The sequence below is a fragment of the Bicyclus anynana genome, chromosome 5 (genome assembly GCF_947172395.1).
Source record: "Bicyclus anynana chromosome 5, ilBicAnyn1.1, whole genome shotgun sequence".
Taxonomy (NCBI): domain Eukaryota; kingdom Metazoa; phylum Arthropoda; class Insecta; order Lepidoptera; family Nymphalidae; genus Bicyclus; species Bicyclus anynana.
This window is the reverse complement of record NC_069087.1, coordinates 12,753,013-12,779,190: the sequence shown is the minus strand read 5'-3', so window position 1 is coordinate 12,779,190 and position 26,178 is coordinate 12,753,013. Positions and strand designations below refer to the sequence as shown.

Here is a 26,178-nt window from a genome sequence, read left to right as displayed (position 1 = left end):
AACATGAGATTCAATCAAACTTTTGGAAAAAAAACTGAAAAAGCTACAACAAAAGCTAAAACTCAGCTTTAATTAAATTTTAAAACAATCAGACTTTAAATTAAATTAAAGTCGGTAATACCTACTTGTTCTAAACCAATTATCGAAGTAGGAACTGTTATCAATATTTAAATGAACTAAAATATAGAAAACGTAAATTGGTATTTAGCTTTTTGTATTATAAAATACTTAGTACTTACCTATAATAAATATTAACACATTATTACTCAAAATAACTTTTTTTCATACACAATGCACAATTACACACATATACATTCTCTTAGTACATTAAAATGTAATTCAATTATCTAATTTAAGTCTTTTGTTCATGCATAATTATTGCATTTAGCATGTACCTATGTAGAAGGTAGTTTTTAACCTTAAATAAATACTTATTATTAAAATTTAAACTACTCTCTATTTACATTTAACATATTATATAAAAATTATACCTGCTCGTATTTCTAACAAAGTATGCTTAAACAGCTTAAAGCCAATCGAAATGTATGCCCTTATAAATCTATTTATAGTTTTAACATAATTATTCGTATAACATTCGTGATTTTTTTTAATAATGACAGTGGTGGATTTACAAATTTGCCTCCAGGTAGGCTATTAATAATAAGTATAATATTAAGTATAGAATTTTAGCCTTCCCTCTTGAACTATGATATTCGATAAGTACCCAAATTCGCAATCAATACAGTTACCTTAAAAACTTGCATCTTTTAATATTTTACTAGGACTGTTCAGTTTAAATAAAATATTAAAATGTATTAGTTTAGATAGTATAGATGTTTATAAGCCTGCTAAAATTATTTACATCAAATAAAAAAATAAAAAACATCGTTACATTTTCAAGACTTTTGACTTCTTTTTTTGTAGATAAATATTTTTGGGTCAAATTTGCCGCCCCCTAAAATCTGCCACCATACGCTCCTGCCTACATAGCCTACTGATAAATCCGCCACTGAATAATGGTCCAAAAATGGCATCGTTGTTAAAATTTTAACCGACCTTATACTCTTTAAATGTTACCCTATTGAATACGATCTCTTGAATACCGCATGTCGTCGACTTCTACAGAATTTCCGTTTAAATTTCCTGCGCGGCTGAAGCACTTTCAACCTCTCGTTAACAGATAGAGCTTCGGCGATGTGTGACCACTTCTGGTCTAGATCCAGGTCTTCTGGTAGCTTGTCATTGATTAATATTATAGGTTTCACAAAACAAACGCTTTTCTCTTCAGGTTTGCGATGTCCTTTTCTGAGAGCCGGTGTGATTTCCGACAATCCGTTATGCATTGAACCATCTGGTGTGCTCACTTTGGAACTCTCTTTGCTTGATATGACAGATATTTCTATATTACTTTGTGACATTTCTGAATGTCTTCCATCGGCGTCTGGATTTTCTGTGATAACCGCATTCAATGCTGCCTGTGCTGCCAGCAACTGTAATTCAAGAAAACTAGATTTAAAACACACAAATCTATATTATAAAGCTGAAGAGTTTGCTTGTTTGCTTCATCTCATCAATGCATGCACATGCAAACTCAGACTGACTCAGACAGACAGAAAACTAATGGTCCGATTTGAAAAATTCTTTCAGTGTTAGATAGCCCATTTATTGAGGAAGGCTATAGGCTATATATTATCATCCCGTATTTCTACGGGAACGGGAACCACGCGGGTGAAACTGGCCATTGTCAGCTAGTTATAGATATAGCGTCATTTCATCCACGCAATTTCCGTTCTTGTGGGAATACTGGGATAAAATATAGCCTGTGACACAAATAACGAGGCTGGTGTCTGCTTGTTACCAACAGTAAAAAAAAATCAAAATCGGTTGACTATAACCTCACAAATCTTATCTTTCTAGTATAGAAGTATAGACACATCTGTATCTATACTTCTATACAAGACAATATTATTTACAGCCCAATATATTCCAATTTATTACATTTTAATTCGACCACTATTTCAAGAACAAAGGGCTGCCAATGTAAACGACGGTAACTCGCTCACAGCGTAGCAAATAGCTAAAAGCAGATAGCCGTAAAGTTTAAATGCACTAATGCCCAGGATTTCCTCACATTCGCTACTGACCACAAAGTCATCGTAAAATAGTGCGAAACGAATCTCTAGAGACTTGGCCGGTGGTCGTGAAACTAGAAAGTTTAAAGTGTTTGTATAAATTTGTGTGCAAATGTTATTTAAAAAGTTCATTATGTACCGATGTGAATAAAAACATATTCTATTTATGTCACTTTATTGAGTTTAGTGATGAGTTGGCTTGAGTTTTAAGTCAGGGAGTTAACAAGATTAATATCAATTGATTTATCATGTCTATAGACAATAATTTTCATTCTAATTATTAGTGTCTATAGGTACCTCGCTCGAAATTGTAGACTAATATAAATATACCTGGGACACACAGTCCAGTTAGGTAGGTCCAATTTCGAGAAAGAGGTGAATCGCCGAATCCAGCTCGACTGGGCAGCGTTCGGAAAACTCCGCGATATCTTTGCATCTAAAATGCCTTATTGCCTGAAGACAAAAGTCATCGGATAGTGCGTGTTGCCAGTGATGACCTAAGGATCCCAGACTTGGTCGCTAACTATGCGCCTTATTAGAAGGTTCAAAGTCACTCAGCGGGTGAATGGAGCGAGCTATGCTTGGAGTTGCTCTGCGTGATCGAATCAGAAATAAGGAAATCCGCAGACGGATCCGCAAATTTACTGACATAGCTCAGCGAATCAGTCAACCCCCACTAAGTTGTCAACCCCCGCTAAGTGGATCGAGGATATCAAGTGGTTTGCAGGGAGCCGTTGGATACTGGCGACTCGAGACCGTTGTTCTTGGAGGTCCATGCAAGAGGCCTATGTCCAGCAGTGAACGGCTATCGGTTGATAATGATGATTATGATATGTACCTACAATGTAGTCATGAAAGTATGTTTATTGTTTATCCCTACTATTAAACAGACTGCTTAAGATTTATTTTGTTAATTTAGAGACTAAATAATTATTTTTACTTGACAATCTCAATCAGCTTTTATTATTAGACATGTATTTGTCTGTTCGTAAAAATAAGTTACTCTATTCACGTTTTATATCCACCATTTCTAATACAGTTTTCATTATTGGAGGAGACGCTAGCTATTTCCCACTTATTACCTATAATCAGATAGGGTGAACCTGGTATGCGATGCATGTATCTCAGGTGTATATTCGTAATCTATGGGTAGGTATGAAATACATTTATGACAGTGATTTTTTTTGGAATACAACCGACTTTAAAATATTAACATACCTACAAAACTAAAATGGAAAAAATAACAATATTTTCTACCTATTGATCACTTTGAAAGATGTGCCAGTGTATACGCTGGTATAATGTAAAATTATAACTTGTAGCAGTGGGGGGCCAAACGAAGGGTAAAGATTTCTAACAAAAGAAGCAAAAATGCTCGCTTATAATAAATATGATATTTGTGATGTGACTATGTAGGATATCTCTAACTTTTGGGCGCCCGCTTAACTAGGGGAAAAAGAGAGTGTGACTTTATTGAATTTTACTTATTTTTGCTTTCACACATAAGGGGCCCCTGTGTCCGGGGGCCCCATATCTTTGATACGGCAGATACGGCGGTAGCTACGCCCCTGACTTGTACGAGTAGTTACCCATTGTAAAAGTTTATTGAGTATCTGGTTTACGATTCTAAGGCAGCAGACCGCGAATAGAAAGTCAGGTGTCGGCAACCTTAAAACTTCATAACTTTTAGTATTTGAAGACTTTACTCGTAGTTGAGAGATATTCGATGATATTGGAAGACATGGTTCGAATAGTCCTTCTTAGAAACTTTGCTTATTGATCACATACTATTCTCAAAGTAGATAAGTATCTTCTACAAACGCGCTAAACTTGAAAATGTTTTGCGGCAAATACCTAAATAATTAACATTACTTGTTTACTACAATAGCGAGCGAAGGTAATAAAAATGTTTTCAAAATCAATTAACCGAAAGCGAAAAAATTCAATATGCTTTACCTAATGAGAAAATAAATATTTTACAATTAAAATGTCAATATCAGATAAAATAATTAGTAAAGATTTTCTAGAGACGTCTTTTTACGTCTATGTTTTCTTTAATTTATTTTTTTTATTTAAAAATTTAAATAGCCCACAACAGGAGGGCAGTTATTATTTTAAGATTTTTATTATTGTTTAGATAGCTTTTGTACAATGTTTTGTTTGTACTTTATACAATGTTGAAAATTAAAAAAAATAGTATAAATAAATGTCTGAGGGAATTTAAAAAATTATTTATAGATGAGATGCTGTGAGTACTCTTAGTAATGTGCCTAATTTGAGGACCGCATTTTGTTAACAGTTGCCAGGAGATTTGTTGGTCCATTTTTTTAAACCCACTTCAACATCGATTAAATGAACTAAACATGTGCTTTGCAACAATTTTATTCCACGTTGTTTTAAAAATATCCTATTGTTTCTTATGATTAAAGACACTAACAGCTAATTCATAAAAAACACACAAAAAATTAGTAAGTAACTAGAATTATTTAAAACATACATCAATTCGAAACTACTGGATGCATTCAAATGAAACCTGACACAACTTGAATTTGAGATACTATGAAGAAGGTTAGGGTACCTACTATTTGTTGCGAAAATAAAAAATAGAAAGAGGTGAAATAAGGGTTGGAAGTTTGCATGGAAAGTCACTTTCACTAAGACCACCAAACAACATCCAGAATCATAATCTGCATGCTTTTCTGAGTTCAAAACTGTGAACAGAATGCGATCCTCATATTACACACACTCAATTCCTCGCAGTGGCCTTACCTACTTCATTAGGTATTGTTTAAATTTGTAGTATTTATATCTGAGGAGATCCGCAGACGAACCAAAGTCACTGACATAGCTCAGCGAGTCGCGAAGCTGAAGTGGCAATGGGCAGGCCACATGGTTCGAAGAGCCGATGTACATTGGGGTCCCAAGGTGCTGGAATGGCGACCCCTCACCGGAAAGCGCAGTGTGGACCGAGGATATCAAGCGGGTTGCAGGGAGCCGCTGGATGCTGGCGTCTCGAGATCGTTGTGCTTGGAGATCCATGCAATAGGCCTATGGCCAGCAGTAGACGTCTATCGGCTGATAAGGTAACGTATATGTCGACTTTTCATTTTATTCTGCGTAATGCGATAAATAGGCGTAACTACCCAAAGGCTAGGCGATGCAATGCCCCGGGGTCCACAAGCTCAGGGTCCCTCAAACCCCTGAGCTTGTGGACCCCGGGGCATAAAACCTAACCAGTTAAGATGGTAGTGAAGCCCATTTTTATAATTGCACCAGGGCCCTTGGTCACCTAGCTACGCCACTGTAAAGAGGTCATCACATTGCAGAGAATTGGGCAATGAGCTTAAATGAGAAACGTTCGGCTTTACACTCCATCGTAAAATGTAATCACTTCTTTAGTTCTCGAAGCTTAATCTAATTGGAAACGATTTTCGCAGCTTTGTCTCTCTACCCGGTATATAATATGAAATATCTTACTAAATTGGGGTAGGACATTTAACAATTCATCGTAGAGAGATAGTTTATTATTAATAGAATTTAATAGCGGTAATAATGTGATGTAACGATCACACTATCACACTTCACATCACACTATACTAATAGCATTAACAACTGAGTCTTAGGGCCATAAATCATTTCTCTATATCTATCTCGCTTGCACTTATGGGTCTTATGGAGCCGTCTAGTGAAGGGTGTAACAATGAAAGACATATTATCGATAAGTAAAGTTTATTATCGTATCTTGTTCACAAAATTAAAAAAATTAACAATATTTGATTTAATATAATACATATTTCATATTATATAATTATTAACTAAATAAAATTAATCTTCATCTGAGTCTTCATCATCAGAATCTTCGTCTTCTGCCAAATTTATTATATATTAGTATCCATAGTGCGCAACGAGTAACACATGAATGTATTTATTTAATTGCAGTAAACACATTTATAGCAAAAAAAATACGCAATGCAATTACATTAGAAACCGACCAATCAGAATCGTCCAAATCATTATTGACTCATCATTAGCACGTGCGCAGGTAGCCGTTTATCGATAATTAGGGTGCGCAGGTAGGCGCGCTGCACATTCCTATCTTTTTTGACTTTTATGACCGGACGACTCAGATGATAATGCGCATACTATAATATTATAAAGGCGAAAGTTTGTGTGTAAATGTGTAAGTATGTTTGTTCCTCTTTTGGCTGAAATTTGGAATGGAAATAGATTTTACTCTGGATTAACACATAAGCTTTTCATCCCGGAAAAATCCATGGTTCCCACGGGATTAGTGAAAAACTGAATTCCACGCGGACGAAGTCGCGGGCGTCGCTAGTTCCATATAAATTCGCGTTTACGTTAACGCGATAGTAACAGTATTAAAACTCTAGACACAATGTAGAATAGGACTTCCCTTTTTGAAATAGGTTAAAAGACAGACGTCTGATTCTGATGATACTACAGATAAGGTATAATCAATTTGGATCATAAACCCGGGTAATAAAATCGTTACGCCCGTTAAAACTTTCATGTAGTTAATGCTAACGAGCTTAACAGCGTGGCTGTCGGCGTGAATCGACTAAGAACAATTAGATTCACCGAAAGGTCGAAGGTTGTTAAATGTCAGCGCCCCATATTTTACGCTTTTATAAACGTTGTACGCACATTGATCTCTGGCCTTTGACTGACATCCTATAAATTCACCTAGATAATAATGGTGTCGAGTATTTGCTATGCTTGGAGTTTCTCTGCGTGATCGAATCAGAAATGAGGAGAGCCGCAGACGAACCAAAGTCACTGACATAGCTCAGCGAGTCTTGAAGCTGAAGTGGCAATGGGCAGGCTACATAGTTCGAAGAGCCGATCGACGTTGGGGTCCAAAGGTGCTGGAATGGCGACCCCGCACCGGAAAGCGCAGTGTTGGTCGACCCCCCACTAGGAGGACCGACTATAAAATTCTCGTATCCCGAATATAAGGTGGTTACGACTTGACTACCTGTAGAATGTTGGTAACAAAATAGCTTTCAAAAAAGGCCTTTTCATGGCCAAATAAAGATATACCAACATAACATAGTCTCCAAAAATTTCAGAGAATTATATTTGACACTTTTGAGAAATAAATTTACCAAAAATAACTTCAGTCTGTATATACTATGTTATCACAGAAATTTTATAAAGACGAAAGTTTGTGTACCTAAGTGTGTGTTTGTAAGTGTGTATTGTGTAGTGTTTGTGTGTAGTGTTTGTTCCTCCTTTACGCTGCGGCTACTGAAGCGATTTGGCTGAAATTTGGAATGGAAATAGATTTTACTTTGGATTAACACATCCTCTGTCTGTCCATCATCCATCTGGATAACACACAAGGCTAATTTTTATCTCAGAAAAATCCATGGTTCCCAGGGGATTTGTGAAAAACTGAATTGACGCAGCCGAAGTCGCGAGCGTCCGCTAGTACAATTAATAATTTTCAACTTATCATAATCTTGTTAGCTTATCGTTTCTGAAAATCAAATTTTCGACACCTTGCAAGTTAATGAGGGCGCCCTCATTAAATTGGGAACTTTATCAAGATGTGGAAAATGTTGTTCAAGCAAAGATAAGTCTTTGAAAGTAACTTTTATCGCTAAGTAAACTAAATAAGAACGTCATTTATTTTTTCCGACTTCGGTAAATTTTCTTCAGTTGTTTTTTAGGTGATGCTTCTTTGTCCAGATTTTGATTAATACTCGTAATTTAAAATTTCTGCTTTGTTTATTATGTTTAATGTACTACAGTTTTGTGTTTTATAATGTCAGTTGATTTTTTTTAATAGATTGTTAAAATTATATAAAAGCTGAAAGTTTGTCAACTCATGCTCCTATTATAAATGAATAAGGTAGCCAATTACAGAGTTTGGACCGTTGTGGCTTTGGGAGGTAGCAGGTTTTAAGGATCCAGACCCTAAACCATCTAAGTATAAAGTGTAATTTTTTCATGTTTTCCTCGGCATAATATGGGAAATTATATTCCCAGTCGCCAGTCACTTAGCTTCGCGGCAACCCTTCGATAAATACTATTTCATTTGTAACTTCAAGGGTCTCTAGCGGAGAGTTGCTATGGAACCAAGTGTCCGGCAAATGGGAATATTATTTCTCATATTATGCCGATACAAATATAAAAAATATACTTTATACTTAGACGGTTGAGGGTCTGGATCCTTAAAACCTGCTACCTCCCAAAGCCACCACGGTTCAAACTCCATAATTGGCTACCGTACTTACTTATGGTAGGAGTATGAGCTGACAAACATTCAACTTTTATAAAATGACGACAGTCTGGGGTTACGGACTCTTACATATATAATGTCATTGAATCGTAATAACTATAGACAGAGATCTATAGTTATTACGATTTAATGTAACTAATAAGTATGTATACGTAATATTTTTAATAATCTTTATAATTTTTCATAAAAAAATATTTCTTCCACAACTAGACTTTACATTTTTCAATACAAATTAGATTTACATTTAGCAGAATATAACTAAAATATTAGTACTATAGGATATACAGCACATTTTCACTGGATTTGAAAATATATTTTCCATATAAATCGTTTGCGTTATCTTTGCCCTTTGATATCCGATGTAGTATTGCGAACACGTATCGAAAAGGTTTTCACACGTAGGTGCGTGGTATTCTTGGAGAAATGTGCAGATTTAGAATAAATTCGATTTCTATTGAATGTCTACCGTCAGGAGCGAATAAGAAACATCGACTAGGATCTTTTATCAATTTTGCTGCCTAGAGTCATCATTATCAACCCACATTCGGTTCAATGCTAAGCAATAGTGTCCTCTCATTATGAGATAGGTTAGGCCAATAGTCCACCACGCTGGCCCAATGCGGATTGGCAGACTTCACACACGTAGAGAACTAAGAAAATTCTCAGGTATGCAGGTTTTCTCACGATGTTTTTCCCGGTACAATGTCGTGTAGAAACTGAAAGGCTACCGGTAGAATAAAGATCTGGTAAGCCAATCTGAAGATATCAGCATTTTTATATATGAACGAAAGAATTTCAGACATAAACCGTCGATAGTCGTTATTCGAGCCACTTTAATGACTATCGCGGTTTCAAAATTTTTAATTATAACTTGTTTCAAATTAAAAATGTTTGAAAGTCGGTTAGTAACACCATTTATAAATCCAGAACGGCAGAACTGAATCGAATTAAAATTGGAACATTCATTGCTTTTTCCATTCTCATTAATCCTTTCATACAAAGTTGTCGGACGTCGGTTTAGGACTTTTGACTTGGACTTAATAGAAAATGACCTGGATTTTGTTCAGGATTAATTGTTGATTCCCCTACCAACATTTTCATTCCCGTGGCCTTATTAACAATTCTGGTTTAGCCTATCAGTAAGCTATTTAAGCAATTGTATAGAGCATCCCGATTATGGAGGCATCATCTATACTAACGCGGTCGGATTTGAAAAATTATTTCAGTGTTAGATAGCCCATTTACCGATTAAGGCTATAAGCTATATATTATCCCCATATTCCTACGAGAACGGGAATCACGCGGTTGAAACCGCGCGGCGTCAGCTAGTATTGCATATAGCATCCTGATTAGGGGCCACCAGAGACGATCGAGAAAAAAAAAATAAACACACATCTTAAAAATATAGCCGAATCTTAGGACAACTTGTGAAATATTGTTGTGCAGACCCCACCTAGCATGAGAAGCAGGAGGAACAACACGCTTATTAATCAATTTTATCAGTCTCGTCTCATTCATCCCCTTTTGTTACCATCGTTCCTCGTTGTGCTTTAACGCTTATTAATCAATTTTGTCAGTCTCCTCTCATTCATCCCCTTATTTATTTAATAACTTTATTGTAACAAACATATAGGTAAAAATAAAATCTTTGAACTAAGGATAAAATGCAGTGCAAGAGGCGACCTTATCACTAATAGTGATCTCTTCCAGGTTACCTAACTTGAAGAAGCATATAAATCTGTGAGACAGGTAATCGCAATAACATAAATACTCTCAAAACTATATCTACAAATATAACAATTAATCGTTATCAACCCATATTCGGCTCACTGCTGAGCTCGAGTCTCCTCTCAGAATGAGAGGGGTTAGGCCAATAGTCTACCACGCTGGCCCAATGCGGATTGGCAGACTTCACACACGCAGAGAATGAAGATAATTCTCTGGTATGCAGGTTTCCTCACGATGTTTTCCTTCACCGATTGAGACACGTGATATTTAATTTCTTAAAATGCACACAACTGAAAAGTTGGAGGTGCATGTCCCGGACCGGATTCGAACCCACACCCTCCGGAATCGGAGGCAGAGGTCATATCCACTGGGCTATCACTGCTCTTAAACAACAATAACAATTAACAATTAATAAACTTCATAAAAGCTCCCTCTACGTGCCCAAGCCATCCAAGCATACCTTATTTACTTTTTTATTCCAATACGATTTACCTACGGAACCTTAAAAAGAAACATAGAGGTTCTACACTGATTTATCAAGGCCGAGGAATCGGAAACTTGAAACGTTGCAAGGTGTGTTTAACGCCTTTCGTTGATTTAAGAATGTTTCACAAGATGGAGGGTCTAATCAGTGTCTGGAATTGCATAAATATTTAGAGACGGATTAGGCTACGCTAGTCAGATACGTACATTTAGTGTTGCTTTAGATTTAAAATAGAGATCGAGTGTATTATAAGGCTGATGAATCACGTCTTTCTATATCTGTTCTAACATACAAGATTGGTTAAAGAGCTGTTTCATTGTCTGTCATGATCAGGTTGTCAGTGATATTTTTAAAAGAAGCCATAAGCCCCTCAGACCAATTATTGAAGGACTTGTATCGCACTCATAGTCACGAACAAAATTGTCTGTCATTTTCTGAGGAAAACGAGCTAAGATTTGGTATATATCTTATACTAAGCTAGAAATTTATGCCTTTTTTTTACACCATTCAATTACACAAAAAGGTACTTTCACGGAGCTCTTTAACCGACGAACACGATTACAACTATGAAACATCGATTATATAGATACAGTTTTTATAATCTCATTAAATCGTTGATCATATACTTTGATAGAAAAGTAACGTCTAACGAGGCAGGTCCTATACGATAATTGGTCTAAGATAAGCCCTCATTAGCACTAGAGTCACATTCGGGCTAGTTACCACTCTACCGACAAAGACGTACCGCCAAGCGATTTAACGTGCCGGTACGATGTCGTGTAGAAATCGAAAGGTGTGTGGATTTTTGTCCTCATCCTAACAAGTTAGCCAGTTTCCATCTTAGACTGCATCTTCACTTACCACCAGGTGAGATTGTAGTCAAGGGCTAACTTGTAAGAATTAAAAAAAAAAGTCGAGTAAAAAAATCAGTTCAAAATATAATAACATAAAACCTTTTGATCTTTTTATAGTGTAATGAAGGATCTTAAACGTATTCTACGAGTTAGTTTATTTGTACAGCATTATTCTTCACATTTTAATAAATCTCTGTTTGGTTTATAATGCCGGAAACTTTCGACGATATTTCAATTATTACATACTTGAATAAGCGTCGATTATTAAAACTTGTATAGTTTAATATATGATCGTATAGTTTGTTGCCATAACCTTGCGGCATTCCTTAGTATTATAAACAATAAGGGAAAACAAACAAGTTTGAGCTTCTATCTGTTTATGTAACAGGCGAGTTGCCGCTAGCCCATTATCATAATTTAAATACCCATGTGTAATTAGTATGTATATAGTACCTATGTACAAAATTATTTTTGCCCTATATACGATCTTTAATGAAACCTGCTACCTCCCAAAGCCATCACTTAATGTCACTGTTTAATGAAAGGATTCAGAAGGTTCTTAGTTTAGAAATTTACAATTAAATAAAATAAAATTATATTCTTAATTACCAACATACATTTCCTACTAATATTATAAACGCATAAGTGTGTATGGTTGTTTGGATGTATGTTTGTTTGGATGTTTGAATTTGGAATGGAAATAGATTTTACTTTGGATGAACACATAAGCTACTTTTTACCCCGAAAAAATTCATGGTTTCCCAAGATTTGCGAAAACTGATGATTTTGATGATGATGATGAATGTTTGTTACTCTTTTACGCCTCGACTACTGAACCGAATCAGCTGAAATTTGGTATTAAGATATATTATAGCATGGATTAGCACATAGGCTACTTTTATCCCGGAAAAATCCGTGGTTCCCGAGGGATTTGTGAACGCACTAAATTTCGCGCGGACGAAGTCGCGAGCGTCTGCTAGTATTTTAATAAATTCCTAAGCACCGTTTTTTGTGACACACTTCGTCTGAGAAAGTGCAGCTTCTATCTACAATTTTTGAAAGTTCAATTTCTCCAGGATGCCATCATCAGATCCTGACATGAAAAAAAATGGGACCTCCGTGGAATCAAACCCTTCAAAACAAAAAGAATTTTCAAAGTCGGTCCATAAATGAAGGAATTATTGCTGTACATACATAAAAAAAACATACATACAGCCGAACGTAGAACCTCCTCCTTTTTGCAATTCGGTTAAAAATGTATTTAATCAAAAAAATACTACTACTACTATCCCGTTTACAGTTTAAATGCAGCTAAAATACTTGAAAATGTACACATACTATATACGCCTGATTCCCATAGCGACCATGTGCTTCCATTTTCATCGATCCTTTCATACAAGTTCATCGGTTTAGGGCACTCTTTATCTGGCCTTAACTAAGAAAAACTGGTACAGAACGTTCTCAATAAAGGCCAGGTTTTGAATTTACAGGATTTGGATTTGGTTGAACGATACTTTGTCAAACTTAAATTTTTGCAAAGTTATATTATTTTTATACATACTGTAAAATATTTACAATGTTGTTTCATGCCAAAAATCGAAATAAAATAATTCCTTTGACTTTAAAATACAGACATACTTAAACATAAGTATGGACTTCGTACCTACCTACCTATTTTCGAGTTTAGAACCTTCCGGAAATTGATTAAAAACGTGTTGACGTTGAGTGAACGCCTCCAATAGCTAATAGATTTAAAGCTTGTCATAGCCAGACCTTCTTCTTCTAGAAAACATCAAAAATGTATACGTTTTTCATTTGGATAATATTTGAGGATCTGAACCCTTAAAATTCAAAAAAGACACTGCTATTCAAACTCCATCGTATACCTATACCAATACTTACTTATGGTAGAGCATCAATTGACTAACTTTTGTCGTTTATAAAGTTCTGGATAACACAAGCCCATATCACAAAGCAGGTACCATACCTGCTGCCTCTATTTTGACAAAACGGCATCACTAGGGATGAAGAGGAAGCTTGAAACCTACTTCCTTCTTAAGCTTCCAATATCTAATTCACATACTTCCCTTCCGCACTTATATTGATTACCTACATAAGCTGACAAACCATTTACAACATACCTCCCTATACCTTCTTTATAAAATGACGAAGGTCTGGCAATTGCAGCCCCAGACCAGAAAGCAGGTACCGTTCCTGCATCTATCGTAAACAATCTATCAAAACAGCATCACTCTACAAGCTGTTTTCTTATGGACGTCCTTTACGGTAAATGAATCAGCCCTCACCGTTAATACTCGTAGAGCTTGGACTATTGAGGGTTTGGACCCTAGAAACTGCTACTTTTCAAAGCCACCAATGTCAAAATTCCATATTTACCTTCCGCACTTATATCTATAGGTAGCTATGAATATAAGCTAACAAACCATTTATAACATAAATCCCTATACCTTTATAAAATGACGAAGGTCTGGCAATTGCAAGCTCAAACCACAAAGCAGGTACCGTACCTGCCTCTATCGTAAACAGTCTGTCAAAACGGCATCACTCTACATTAGATAGCTGTTTACTGATGGACGGCCTGGCGGTAAATGAATCAGCCCCCCACTGTTTATATTCGTGCATGCATCGATATAAATCGTTAGATGGGCCCCTCCATATTAAAGAACGCTCAATTTTATGTCATTACCCAAAAACGTGCACGCACATCTTATCTTAGTACGTAACAAGCGCATGCTGTGAGTAGACGTGGACTTAATATAATGTTTATTGATTTTTCTTATTTTAATCCCTTAATTATGCCTTATTGTTCCTTTTGGAAGTGTAAAAACACAAGCCATTATATGAATAAAGAGAAATGTGTTACGAGTGATGACGTACTCAATGTGCGAAACCAATGACAATTCCGCGACGCGTTGTGGCCCATCTAACGATCTACGATCGATGCGTGCATGAACGTTTCTAAACGAGCTTTTATCCCAACTTTATAAACTATACTCGCTTTTCTTTTCAACGCTTCGTTTCGCGAGCAGACTGGCCGGCTACCTTTTTATAATTGGCTGTTAACTGTTGCTTTTACATTTTGTATTTTGCTTTTATGTTTGTATGGAAAGTACGGAAAACGGACTTTTTTTAATTATTTACAAGTGACGGCCTCCGTGGCGCAGCGGAGTGCACAGTGGATTTATAAGACAAAGGTCCTAGTTTCGATACTCGGCCGATTTAGATTTTTTTAATTGAAGCAGGCTAACTTGTTAGGAGTAAAATCCTTACTCCTATCGCTTTCTACACGACATCGTACCGGAACGCTAAATCGTGACTGACAGTGACTGTGCACTAATAATAATTATACTTAGTTTGGTGGGTAGTGACACTGTTTATTAAACTACTAGTAGATGCCCCGTGTTTTCACTCGCGTAATTCTTGTTTCTGGGGAAATACCCGCTGAAGATAGTACCTTTCTATTGGTATAAGAATTTTCAAAATCGGAGACGTAGATACAGAGATTATTACCCCCTACTAGTCCTACTCAAGAGTTTACTTGTTGTTAAATGAAAATTTTGATCTAGTTCATTTCATACATATGTACATATTATGAGAATGGCTTAATCACATACATTAATGTTCATTACACACAGAAATTCAAATTTTCGCTCTTTATAAGTCCAGGGTATTGTTTTTTATAGTTTACCTAATGTACCAATACCAATATTGTTTACTTTAACGTTAGCCTTGTTCTGAATATTCGCAACTAAACGTAAACAAATAAGACCTAGACCGTAAGTAAAATTTCAAAGATAGAATATTGATGGGCATTCTGGATATGGATATGACATTAATTATTACCATTGACCGTTATCGTTGACTACTATCAGTTAATGATATTAATTATCACTAACTCGTGTTCCGAAACCAGCTATGCTCACCACTGAACCAGCGAGGCAGCGGAACCATATGCGTTTAGATTATTATTCGCAAGAAGGCGATTCCTTTTTCCCTTTTTGAATAGTACTCAGTTATTCTGTGTGGATTTAGAAAACCTTATTTCACACCACCTTTCCCATTCACTCCACACATAAAGGTAACATCTAACGTAAATTACTCTAAATCTTACTGTTTAGAGAATTAGTGCCATAATCCAATGAAACTTTATAAATTAATATCTCATCGGACATTGCTACTACGTAAGGATTAGCGTCTGTTATATTCAGAGTGTGAAAATCGTTTTATATAATTGACATTCCCACAACTACATAGAAAGCTGATTCAAGTTAATGGTTTCTGCGATCTTTAGACACAAAGGCAAGAACGTAGGCAAATAAAAACAAAGCGAAAGATCAAATTGCTTTTAAATACTTGGATTTTAAGCGCTGATAGCCCAGTGTGGGGATGCTCGATGATAATAATCGATATTGAAAGGAAAAACATCGATGTTGCTATTCGAAATATATCGTAACATCGATGTTAACGGAATCAATGATCGATCGATCGAGATTCCGATCGATCGATCGATCGATCGAGATTCCGATCGATCGATCATCGATGTTTCTCAAATTTCGATCATCAGACGTCCTGCAGTGGACGTCCATCGGCTGATATGATGATGATAATGATGATGATTTCTGTCGATACTAATATTATAAATACTAAAGTAAATCTTATTGTCTGTGTAGGTATAGACATTATAGATAAGTGTAGAAAAATATTGAAATAAACCTATAAAATAACCGTTTTTGTTAAAAAAAACTCGGAACAATAACAACTGAAACAAACGTTTAAATAAATCCGAACTTTCTCCCTGCGTAGTTCTAATTGCTTCTGATTTGAACCACCTAAACGTTACGAAAATACATTTGATTGATGTATAAATTAAAAACTTTGGTTATTCCAGTTTATTTTAGATAAACAACAGGATGTTGATTACATTTTAATTTCAGTTACATCTGTTTATTACGGAATCCTACTAATACATAAATGAGAAATTGTGAATGATTGTTACACAAATTACACAAAAATTGTAATGGAATTAGATAATAGGAATAATTTAGTAGAAAACTACTTTGGCTGGTGGGAGGCTTCAGCTAGTTACCACCCTACCGACAAAGACGAAACGCCAAGCGATTTTGCGTTCCGGTACGATGTCGTGTAGAAACCGAAAAGACGTGTGGATTTCATCCTACTCCCAACAAGTTAACCCGCTTCCATCTTAAAATGCTAAATTGAAATCGCTTCATCCCACAAAACCCCTATTTTTGCGTCGGGGGTTAAAAAAAGTCCTACCTATGCATCAATTTTATAACAAGATTCCCAAAACAGCATAAAATGTCTTAATAAAACAATAACTAAGTCGAGGTTACTGCAATTGATGAATTCCTTAATAATAAAGATCATTTATCATCATTATCAACTCATATTCGGCTCACTGCTGAGCTCAAGTCTCCTCTCAGAATGGGAGGGGTTAGGCCCATAGTCCACCACGCTGGTCCAATGCGATTGGCACACGCAGAGAATTAAGAAAGTTATCTGGTGTGCAGGTTTCCGGAATCGGAGGCAGAGGTCATATCCACTGGGCTTTCACGGCACCTAATAGATTATAATTTACAATTGTTTAAATCATTACAATTTATTTTTCTCGGTGCGGGGTCGCTATTCCAGCACCTAGGGACCCCCACGTCCATTGGCTCATCGAACTATGTGGCCTGCCCATTGCCACTTTAGCTTCGCGACTCGCTGAGCTATATTACTGACTTTAGTTCATCTGCGCATCTCTTTATTTCTAATTCGATCACGCCTCCATCGCCCGCTGAGTAAGCTTACTTGAATTAAATAAATTTGGAATTCGAATATTTCTTGGAATTAATAAAATCCCGATATTTCATAACTTGAACCCCGAAATCGAATCTCCGTTATCCGACACTAGCCGACTACTGAATCAAAGAGGTAATACTTGCACTTGCAAGTGAACATACCCTTTTCTTGTCTCTGGACGCAGTGTAGAGCACCCATCCCACGTACACGAACATGATGAGTACTGGCACCACCAGGCTGGCAACCACTGGGATCCGCCGCACCCACGCGTGGTATATAGCGAGCATCAGAAGGCAGATACCCACGAGCAAAGCGATCAGGCGACCAGTACGTTGCCTTTCTTCCTGAAAACAATGAAACAAGTCAATGTATTTTTTTTTTTTATTCTTTTACAAGTTAGCCATTGACAACAATCTCACCTGATAGTAAGTGATGAGGCAGTCTAAGATGGAGGCGGGCTAACTTGTTAGGAGGAGGATGAAAACCCACACCCCTTTTCGGTTTCTACACGACATCGTACCGGAAATCGCTTGGCGGTACGTCTTTGCCGGTAGGGTAACTAGCCACGGCCGAAGCCTCCCACCAGCCAGACCTGGACCAATTAAGAAAATCTCAATCGGCCCAGCCGGGGATCGAACCCAGGACCTCCGTCTTGTAAATCCACCGCGCCTACCACTGCGCCACGGAGGTCGTCAATGTATCTACTAGACTGAAGTTCACAGTCAAGGGAGGTTTAATTTGATACTTGAAATTTTTTATCCACACAGAAAAACATATTTAGTAAAACATTACACACATCATCATTATATGCGCATACTAGCGGATGCCCGCGACTTCGTCCGCGTGGAATTTAGTTTTTCACAATTCCCATGAGAACCATGAATTTTTCCGGAATAATAAGTAGTCTATGTATTAATCCAGAGTAAAATCTATTTCCATTCCAAATTTCAGTCAAATCGCTTCAGTAGCCGCAGCGTAAAAGAGGAACAAACATACTTACACACTTACACGCTTTTACACTTACACAAAAACTTTCGCCTATATAATATTAGTGTAATATAGGCGCCACTATAAAGTACAAAGTACGACAGATAGCCCAGTGAATATGACCTCTGCCTTCGATTTGGAGGGCGTAGGTTCGAATCCGGTCCGGAACATGCACCTCCAACTTTTTACTTTTGACAACATCAAGTTAGGAGTACGTGCATTCTATGAAATAAAATATCACGTGTCTAAAACGGTAAAAGAAAAATCGTGAGGAGACTTGCTCTGAGAATTTTCTTAATTCTTTACGCGCGTGAAGTCTGCCAATCCGCATAGAGCCAGCGCAGCGTGGTTGACTGTTAGCCCTCTAATTCTGAGAGGAGACTCGAGCTCAGCAGTGAGCTGAATATGGGTTGTTAATGTTTATTATCTAACAATAAATCACAAGCTGTTATCGCCGCGTTGCAACGACTTGCGGTACGGACGGCTTCAGTGCTCGTGGCGTTCGAGCCGTCCACATCTATTGTTGTGTAATTCTTTATGGGTTACTTGGGATAGGCGGGGAGAGTGACTTGAGTAGAAAAGGTTAACACTCAAAGGCGCCTTTAACCCTACACACAATGTTCACAAGTGCGTGACTTCACTCAAGATCATTCTCTGCCATTCTAGGGTCTTATTTTGGTTACAGTTTGATTTGTTAATTCAGTTGTCCTGACAAATGTTGTGAATCATAACCTTTGTTCGACATTAGTTTTCTTATTTTTGTAATCACTTCTGAGTCTGCTAAAAAAGCAAAAGCAGCACTATTCGGATTTTAGAACCACCACTCTTCTTCACAGCGCGTTGATGGGTTATATCTAGGTACGCATGTATTGCTTCGACACATTGGCAGATGCCGTTCAAAGTAACAATATCCAATTGGCCAGTGATTGTATTACGTCTATGACGACGCCAAATATTCAGGATTCACCGACGCGGTGTTTATTTGTTTAATGTTTGAGCTTGGATGGAAATTTCGCCAGTTTATCCAGCTACCCACGTTCCTAGACATACCTAAACTAAATGTTAGCTAGATCTGTAAGACAATTACACTATTGATAGATAACTATTAAAGTAAGTAGGTATATCACACATGTCAACATGAAATAATACATGAATTCATATAATAAACCTGTTTATATTAATATGTATACTTTTATATTTTTTACTTACAGTTACAGTATTATTGCAGATTAGATAAGTTCCATTAGATCTTATATGGCTTAAGAGCAACTCTACTATGAAACATTAATAAATCTATTTACTTATATCTCGTATTTTATTAACATTTATAGGAACTATAGACTTTTTAAAGCAAACCAATACTCATATCAAACTTAATATAAACAATGTCAATTTCGTGTTGTACTTACATGAAATAGGGGTCCAAAATAAGGGTTTGTAAGGATTTTATTAGTAATGACGTCATGAAACAGTTGAAATATAGACTGTCATTACATTGTCAAAAACATACGTAAAAACTAAAATTTTCATATTTCATCATTTCAAAAAAATATGAAAAAAAAATTAATTAAATAGAACGATAATGAACAATTTAAAACCATAAAAAAAAAGTGACAACTAGCCGATTACGCAACGCACGCACCGGAAGCGCGACGTTATTTGACCTTTAACACACACTAATAACGAGTATGTCTATTGGTAAGTAAAACAAATCTAAATCTGTTCAGTAGATATTAACCCTGTAAGGGTTAATAAGGTTCATAAAGAAACAAACACACTAACTTTACCTCTTTATAACATTAGTATTTGTATACTTAGATAAAGAAAATTAAGCGTTCCAATCTATACAATTTAAATAACTGTGCAGTTGCAGTAATCGAGTAGCGTTTTGGGAACTTATCGCAAGTTATATATAATACATTTGCAATTTCAGAATACGCCACGTTTTGCGATTTACAGGCAAACCTATAAACTCTGACACAATGCAGCATCGATCGCAAAAAATGAAATGAACGAATACTGTATTGAAAATGCGATTTCAATACAGCATTCCGCGACGACAAAAAGTTATCAATGTGCAACAGCACAGTCACAAAACTGCCAATCAGAATTTTCAGCTTGTAGACGCGCCGGACTGTACAAATGAAGGTTGGCGGATTTAGAATCGTCATGTACAACTATATGACAATCTATATCAGATGTTAAATACAATGACCGGGACTAACGGCCAGGCAAGGGGCTGGGCCAGCTTTGGACTGCTGCTTATTGGGAACTACATAAAAGAATATAGTGTTACAAGTTCCTCGAATATGCGAGGTATTAACATTCATTGTTTATGTTATTGTGGAGGGGAGGAATCAGTGGTGGTATAAATAAAAGGGTATTTGATGACTTGAGCTCGGTTGTTTGTTAGGCAGCATGGACACCGTCACGCTGCCAGTCGCGTTAGTGATTTTGTGCAATAATGTTTGTTGTAATTATTATTAATGTATTGTGCTGTAATCTACTATATAAAAATAAGTCGGGTTTTCCTTCCTGATGCTATAACTCCAGAACGCACGAACGGATTTCCACGGTTTTGCATTCGTTGGAAAGGTCTCGGGCTCAGTGAGGTTTATAGCAAAGAAAATTCGGGAAAAATTTCAACATAGGGTAGGGGTAGGATAGGGTAGGGGTAGAGGTAGTTGAAAGTTTACATCGAGTTTCACGCGGGCGTCCGCTAGTTATTTATAATATTTTCTGTTTTATTTATTGATCATGAATTGTTTAGTGTGGTCATGGAAACAAGTCGGGCAGGGGAGGTCAGTGTTTATGTATCCTAAAGGGATCCCTTAAACCTACTCCCAAAGTCACAAGTACTGTCGCTGCTACCCGTCACAGTCGCCCAATATTTCATAGCCCGACCCAAGATCTAAGCTATAAGATCCGAAACCACTAGATCAATCAAGCAGTTTAGTTTTAATAGGTGATGCTAGAAGAAAGAAGGCTCAGTCACACAGCACGCGATGGAACAAGCTATGCTCGGAGTATCTCTGCGTGATCGCATCAGAAATGAAGAAATCCGGGGCACATAGTTGGAATAGCTGATGGACGTTCGGCTACCAAGGTGCTGGAATGGCGACCCCGCACCAGAAAGCGCATTGTTGGTCGGCCCCCCACAAGATGGACTAACGACATTAAGCGAATCGCAGGGATCGTAATATTAGGAAATACCTACAAAAGGTCTTCCTGCAGAAGACATCCATCGGCTGATATGATGAGGAGATGAATGGCGATGAATGAAACAATCGTGTATGACAGATATTTACTAAACCTTAGACTGTTGAAGATAAGGTACGTCATAGCCCTAAACTAATTAAATGTAGTAGATACGAAATTGTTAGAGTAGCTACGTAAGTACACGTACGATTAATCTGAAAGCTATTCACGAAATGTTTAGCGCCCGTAAAGAATTTGCCGAAAGCTCGCTGTAAAAATATCGTAGGCGGGGAATCACAACACGTGGCTCAGGTATTGTACAATTTTACTAACAAGATCATTTCGCCCGCCGAGAATCATAAAGCTAATGCACACGTCCGGTTAAATCGATTAGCGTGTTTGGGTAACTTTCATAACATTCGCGAATAACGAAACTTTTGACGCTGAATAGGTAATTGACCGCAATATAGGTTTATGCAATTTGCATAAAATCCATAAGTAATTATAACATTGGATGCTTTTGATTGTGGTTAGTGACGTACACACACTTTACAATAAAACAAAATGTACATGCATATACTTTACACCGTAAGTCCCCATTCGCACGAGTGTTTTTTAACGGGCGTTAAAAAGCGTTTAAATATAGTTGAAAATGCAACACAGCTCGAAAAAAAGCGTCGCGTTTTTAAAATGCTGACGTGTGAACATGTACTTTGGAATGCATTTGTTTTATTTGAACGTCATAAAACGTCCGTTAAAAAAGCGCTTGTGCGAACGAGGGCTAACTATCTATTAATTTGCTTTTGACTGGCATTTTATTTGCAGTAAATTTTCATTTCTATTTAAATTAATTATAGAAAACATTAGATTTTACGTTTCAACCTAACAATTACGCTCCTATTAATTATTATTATATCCTATAAATTACAATTAAATTATCCGTGGTGAGAATTGCTACGTATCAAATCATGTCATATTTAATTGATAAAAAATACATCTTTTCCATCAAACGTAATTCATCAGCTCCATAAAATGCATGCATAACCCATGGAAGATGGAAGGAAAACACTTTGGTTCGCTACGTTGATATTTTTCCCCGCCTTGCCATGAATCATTTCATGGCATCACACAAGGTTTGAACATTACGGTCATGATTTAATATTTTATTCCCGGGCCTAAATTGTTAGGGTGACTTTAAAAATGTATTTTATTGACATTGATGTTTGTAATGTGTACTAACCTTATAGACAAAGTCATGCGTCAATTAAATTGTACTGAGTTAGTTTATTTACATTTTCATGACTTTAAAGAATTATTCTAAAAAACATATAAGAGGATGATTTTTCTTATGTTGGTAGGTAAGTAATATTTTAGTGCGTTGTTGTAAGTTATTTCGTTTTTATACATTTTATAATAGCAACGTGTTAAATGTGAACATTTAACAGTCCAGTCCATTAAATAAAAGTCGTGTGTATAAACAAACTTAATTTAAGAGAAACGATTTATACTGCACGCGTAATTTAAACGCACTTTTTTGGTATTACATGTGTTTCGTTACAAGTGTTATATAGTAACAGATATAAATATCATTATTTTACAATATTGATATATTTTAAATTTAAATGAAATCAAGTTATAAATTACTCCTACTAAAAATTTACTCTTGGACCAGGTGAACTGACGACATCAAGCGAGTCGCTGGAATTCGCTGGATGCAGGTGGCTCAGTATCGTGATGTTCGGAAGTCTCTACAAAAGGGCTATGTCCTGCAGTAGACGTCCATCGGCTGATATGATGATGAATATGATGATTAAAAGTCTAAAAAAACTTGGCAAACTGCATCGTATGATACATCAAATGAAAGTGCTTGTTAAAGGGGCCTCAAGAACACGTTGTAATCAATAGTTTTTATGTTAATAATCAAGATTGGTTCACACTTGACTCTCCGCAACTACTGAATCTAAAAAAAATACCTAATTGGCTTTCTATTTTTTTAATGAAAAATAATAGCATAATTAAACTAAATGTTCAGAATTATTGTACCTAAGCTTCGTCCCTCTTAATCCGCCCGTAAGTCTGCTCCGTATATGACAAACTATGTTACATTAGTTAAACTCAAAGTGATAAATGAAGCTAGTTAAACAACTAATCATGCAAAATTTCTCTAAGCTCCGTCTTTTAAAAAAGCGCAAAAAAACTCACGAATGTTGGAAATAATTTAGGTAGGCATCATCATTACCATCATCATACCAGCGATGGACGACCACTGCAGGACATAGGCCTTTTGTAGGGAGTTCCAAACATCACGATCCTGAGCCGCCTGCATCCAGCGAATCGCTGCGACTCGCTTGATGTCGTCAGTGCACCTGGTGAATGTGCGTGTATCGGGTAGGTCTGCGGTCATTAACCGACTTCAAAAAAGGAGGAGATTCACAATTATTACATTAAGTTGAATGTTGATATCGTATAACAGATAAAAGTATAAAGTATTTAAGTCTTTATATGTTTCATTTACAAATATTGTATAAAACGCGTAAACGTTCATCTTTTGGTGCCACTACCTTAGTTATAATATTGATCGTAGATAAACCCGGAACCCGGAAGAAATATGAAGTAATAAATCTGTATACTTCTATACTAATATTTTAAACGTGAGTAAGTCTGTCTGTCTGTCTGTTACCTTTTCACGGCTAAACGGCTGAACCGATCAAGATGAATTTTAGTATGATGGTAAATAGTACATTGGAGCGAAACATAGAGTACTTTTTGACCCTATAATAAAAATAGAAGGGGGTGAAATAGGGGTTGAAAGTTAGAGTTACAGTTTTAAAAATTTGTTAATAAATCATTAAAAAAATACGAAATATAATGTGGTTTAAGAATTTTTTTAAATTCAACCCCTAAAGTGGTGAAATAGGGGTTGAAAGTATACATCGATACCCACGCGGACGAAGTCGCTAGTATAATTATATTAGTGATTAAAGCTTATGTACAATAAATTACAATTACCTTTACAGAAGAGACAGGCGCGTTATGTAGCAAGTTGACTGAGCTTCTTACCTCGTTGGTTAGTTTCAAGTTCATTGCGCTGTCAAAGTAAAATCACGATTAACAAAACAAATAATAAACACTATAAAACGCAATGTAAACTACACCATTACATTTTATCAAAGCTTGTTATTTCAGTAATTCCTTGCAATAAAATAAAATAATAACATTCATTTGTGTGATGTTCACACTCGTTAACTTAACTTTCTTTTCAGTATGCAAACAAAATATGATTTTAGATTGATTATATTTGTTTGACAGAATGAATTGTAACTAAAATTGTACCTTTTATTTAAATGGTAATTTATTCAGTTTATTTTTTTCACAGTGTGGAACTTTTACAAACTCGCGTGCGATACGATACGATATTCCACCCGCAGTGCGTATGCGCGTATCTACGCTCGCTCGGGCGCCGGCACACTGCGAAATTAACGCGAATGCATAATCATCTTCCACCGTATTTACTTCGCTCGTTAAAAACGCGTAAACCTCAGCGAACAGTAACCCAGTACCATTCACAGAACACGACTTTAGTATCAGCTTGCAGTCCCGACTTCCTACTCCCTACAATGGTGCAATTAATCATTGTGAACGTAACGGCCTCCGTGGCGCAGTGGTATGCGCGGTGGATTTACAAAACGGAGGTCCTGGGTTCGATCCCCGGCTGGGCCGATTAAGATTTTCTTAATTGGTCCAGGTCTGGCTGGTGGGGTTGCGGTAGTTTATGAAATGTTCCCATGGCTCAGTCATCAGGCGGCGAGTCGGAACACCGTGGGGTTTTAGTCGGTTGAAGTCCGACATAACCTTCTTGCCTCCCCGTGGCGAGAAGGTATCCATGAGGATTTCCCCACGTTAAAAAAAAAAGGTCTGGCTGGTGGGAGGCTTCGGCCGTGGCTAGTTACCACCCTACCGACAAAGACGTACCGCCAAGCGATTTAGCGTTCCAGTACGATGTCGTGTAGAAACCGAAAAGGGGTATGGATTTTCATCCTCCTCCTGACAAGTTAGCCCGCTTCCATCTTAGATTGCATCATCACTTACCATCAGGTGAGATTGTAATCAATGGCTAACTTGTAAAGAATAAAAAAAAATGGCGGTTTGCAGCCCCGACTTCCTACTCCCTACAATGGTGCAATTAATCATTGTGAACGTAAATTTATCGATCGCCCGTGAAATATTCCAGAGCGGTTTTTTATTGACTGCAGAATGCTAACCATCCCACTGGCTGTCTATAAACAATTTTTGCTAACACCGGCGATTTACGATATAAGAAGCCACATACGAAAATTGCACGCTCCGTCGGCCATGTGTGGAGTGATGGTTAGCGATTTCCACAAGCGTTGAGGTGGTGTTTATAGTGATTACCCACTATAATAGAAATTCCTTTAGGTTTTCGCGTAAATAGCTATGAAGGTTACGTGTAAACACAGCTACCTTGTTTGTATTTGAAATCTAAGGTCAAAAAGATCAAACACACCATACACACGTCAGATCAGACATACACTTTTTTATACTAGAGAGAGAGCACTAGCGCACCAAAACTGAGGCGGACAAATGTGCATAATAGGGATGATGACAGTTTTTTAAATTGTATATAAATTAAGAGTATACTAATAGTAAAGCAATTTTGTAAAAGGAACAGGATATCTGCGATCA

General features: G+C 36.8%; 1 protein-coding gene across 1 annotated transcript; it reads right to left on the bottom strand.

Moving 5' to 3' along the window:
• LOC112043730 (uncharacterized) lies at nucleotides 1-24,939 on the bottom strand. The gene is made up of 4 exons (XM_024079266.2): nucleotides 24,808-24,939; nucleotides 24,484-24,562; nucleotides 17,451-17,633; nucleotides 1-1,490 (listed from the first exon to the last, which is right to left on the bottom strand). The coding sequence occupies exons 2-4, from the start codon at nucleotides 24,556-24,558 to the stop codon at nucleotides 1,074-1,076; spliced, it is 675 nt and encodes a 224-aa protein (XP_023935034.1). The 5' UTR covers nucleotides 24,559-24,562; nucleotides 24,808-24,939; the 3' UTR covers nucleotides 1-1,073.
• Nucleotides 24,940-26,178: the final 1,239 nt, after the last annotated feature.

Excerpts from the sequence above, each read along its gene's own strand:
- LOC112043730 (XM_024079266.2), bottom strand. The coding sequence starts at position 24,558 with ATGAACTTGAAACTAACCAACGAGGTAAGAAGCTCAGTCAACTTGCTA. Across the intron at positions 17,634-24,483 it reads CGCCTGTCTCTTCTGTAAAG|GAAGAAAGGCAACGTACTGG; the intron begins GTAATTGTAATT and ends CATTGTTTTCAG. Across the intron at positions 1,491-17,450 it reads CGTCCAGAGACAAGAAAAGG|TTGCTGGCAGCACAGGCAGC; the intron begins GTATGTTCACTT and ends CTTGAATTACAG.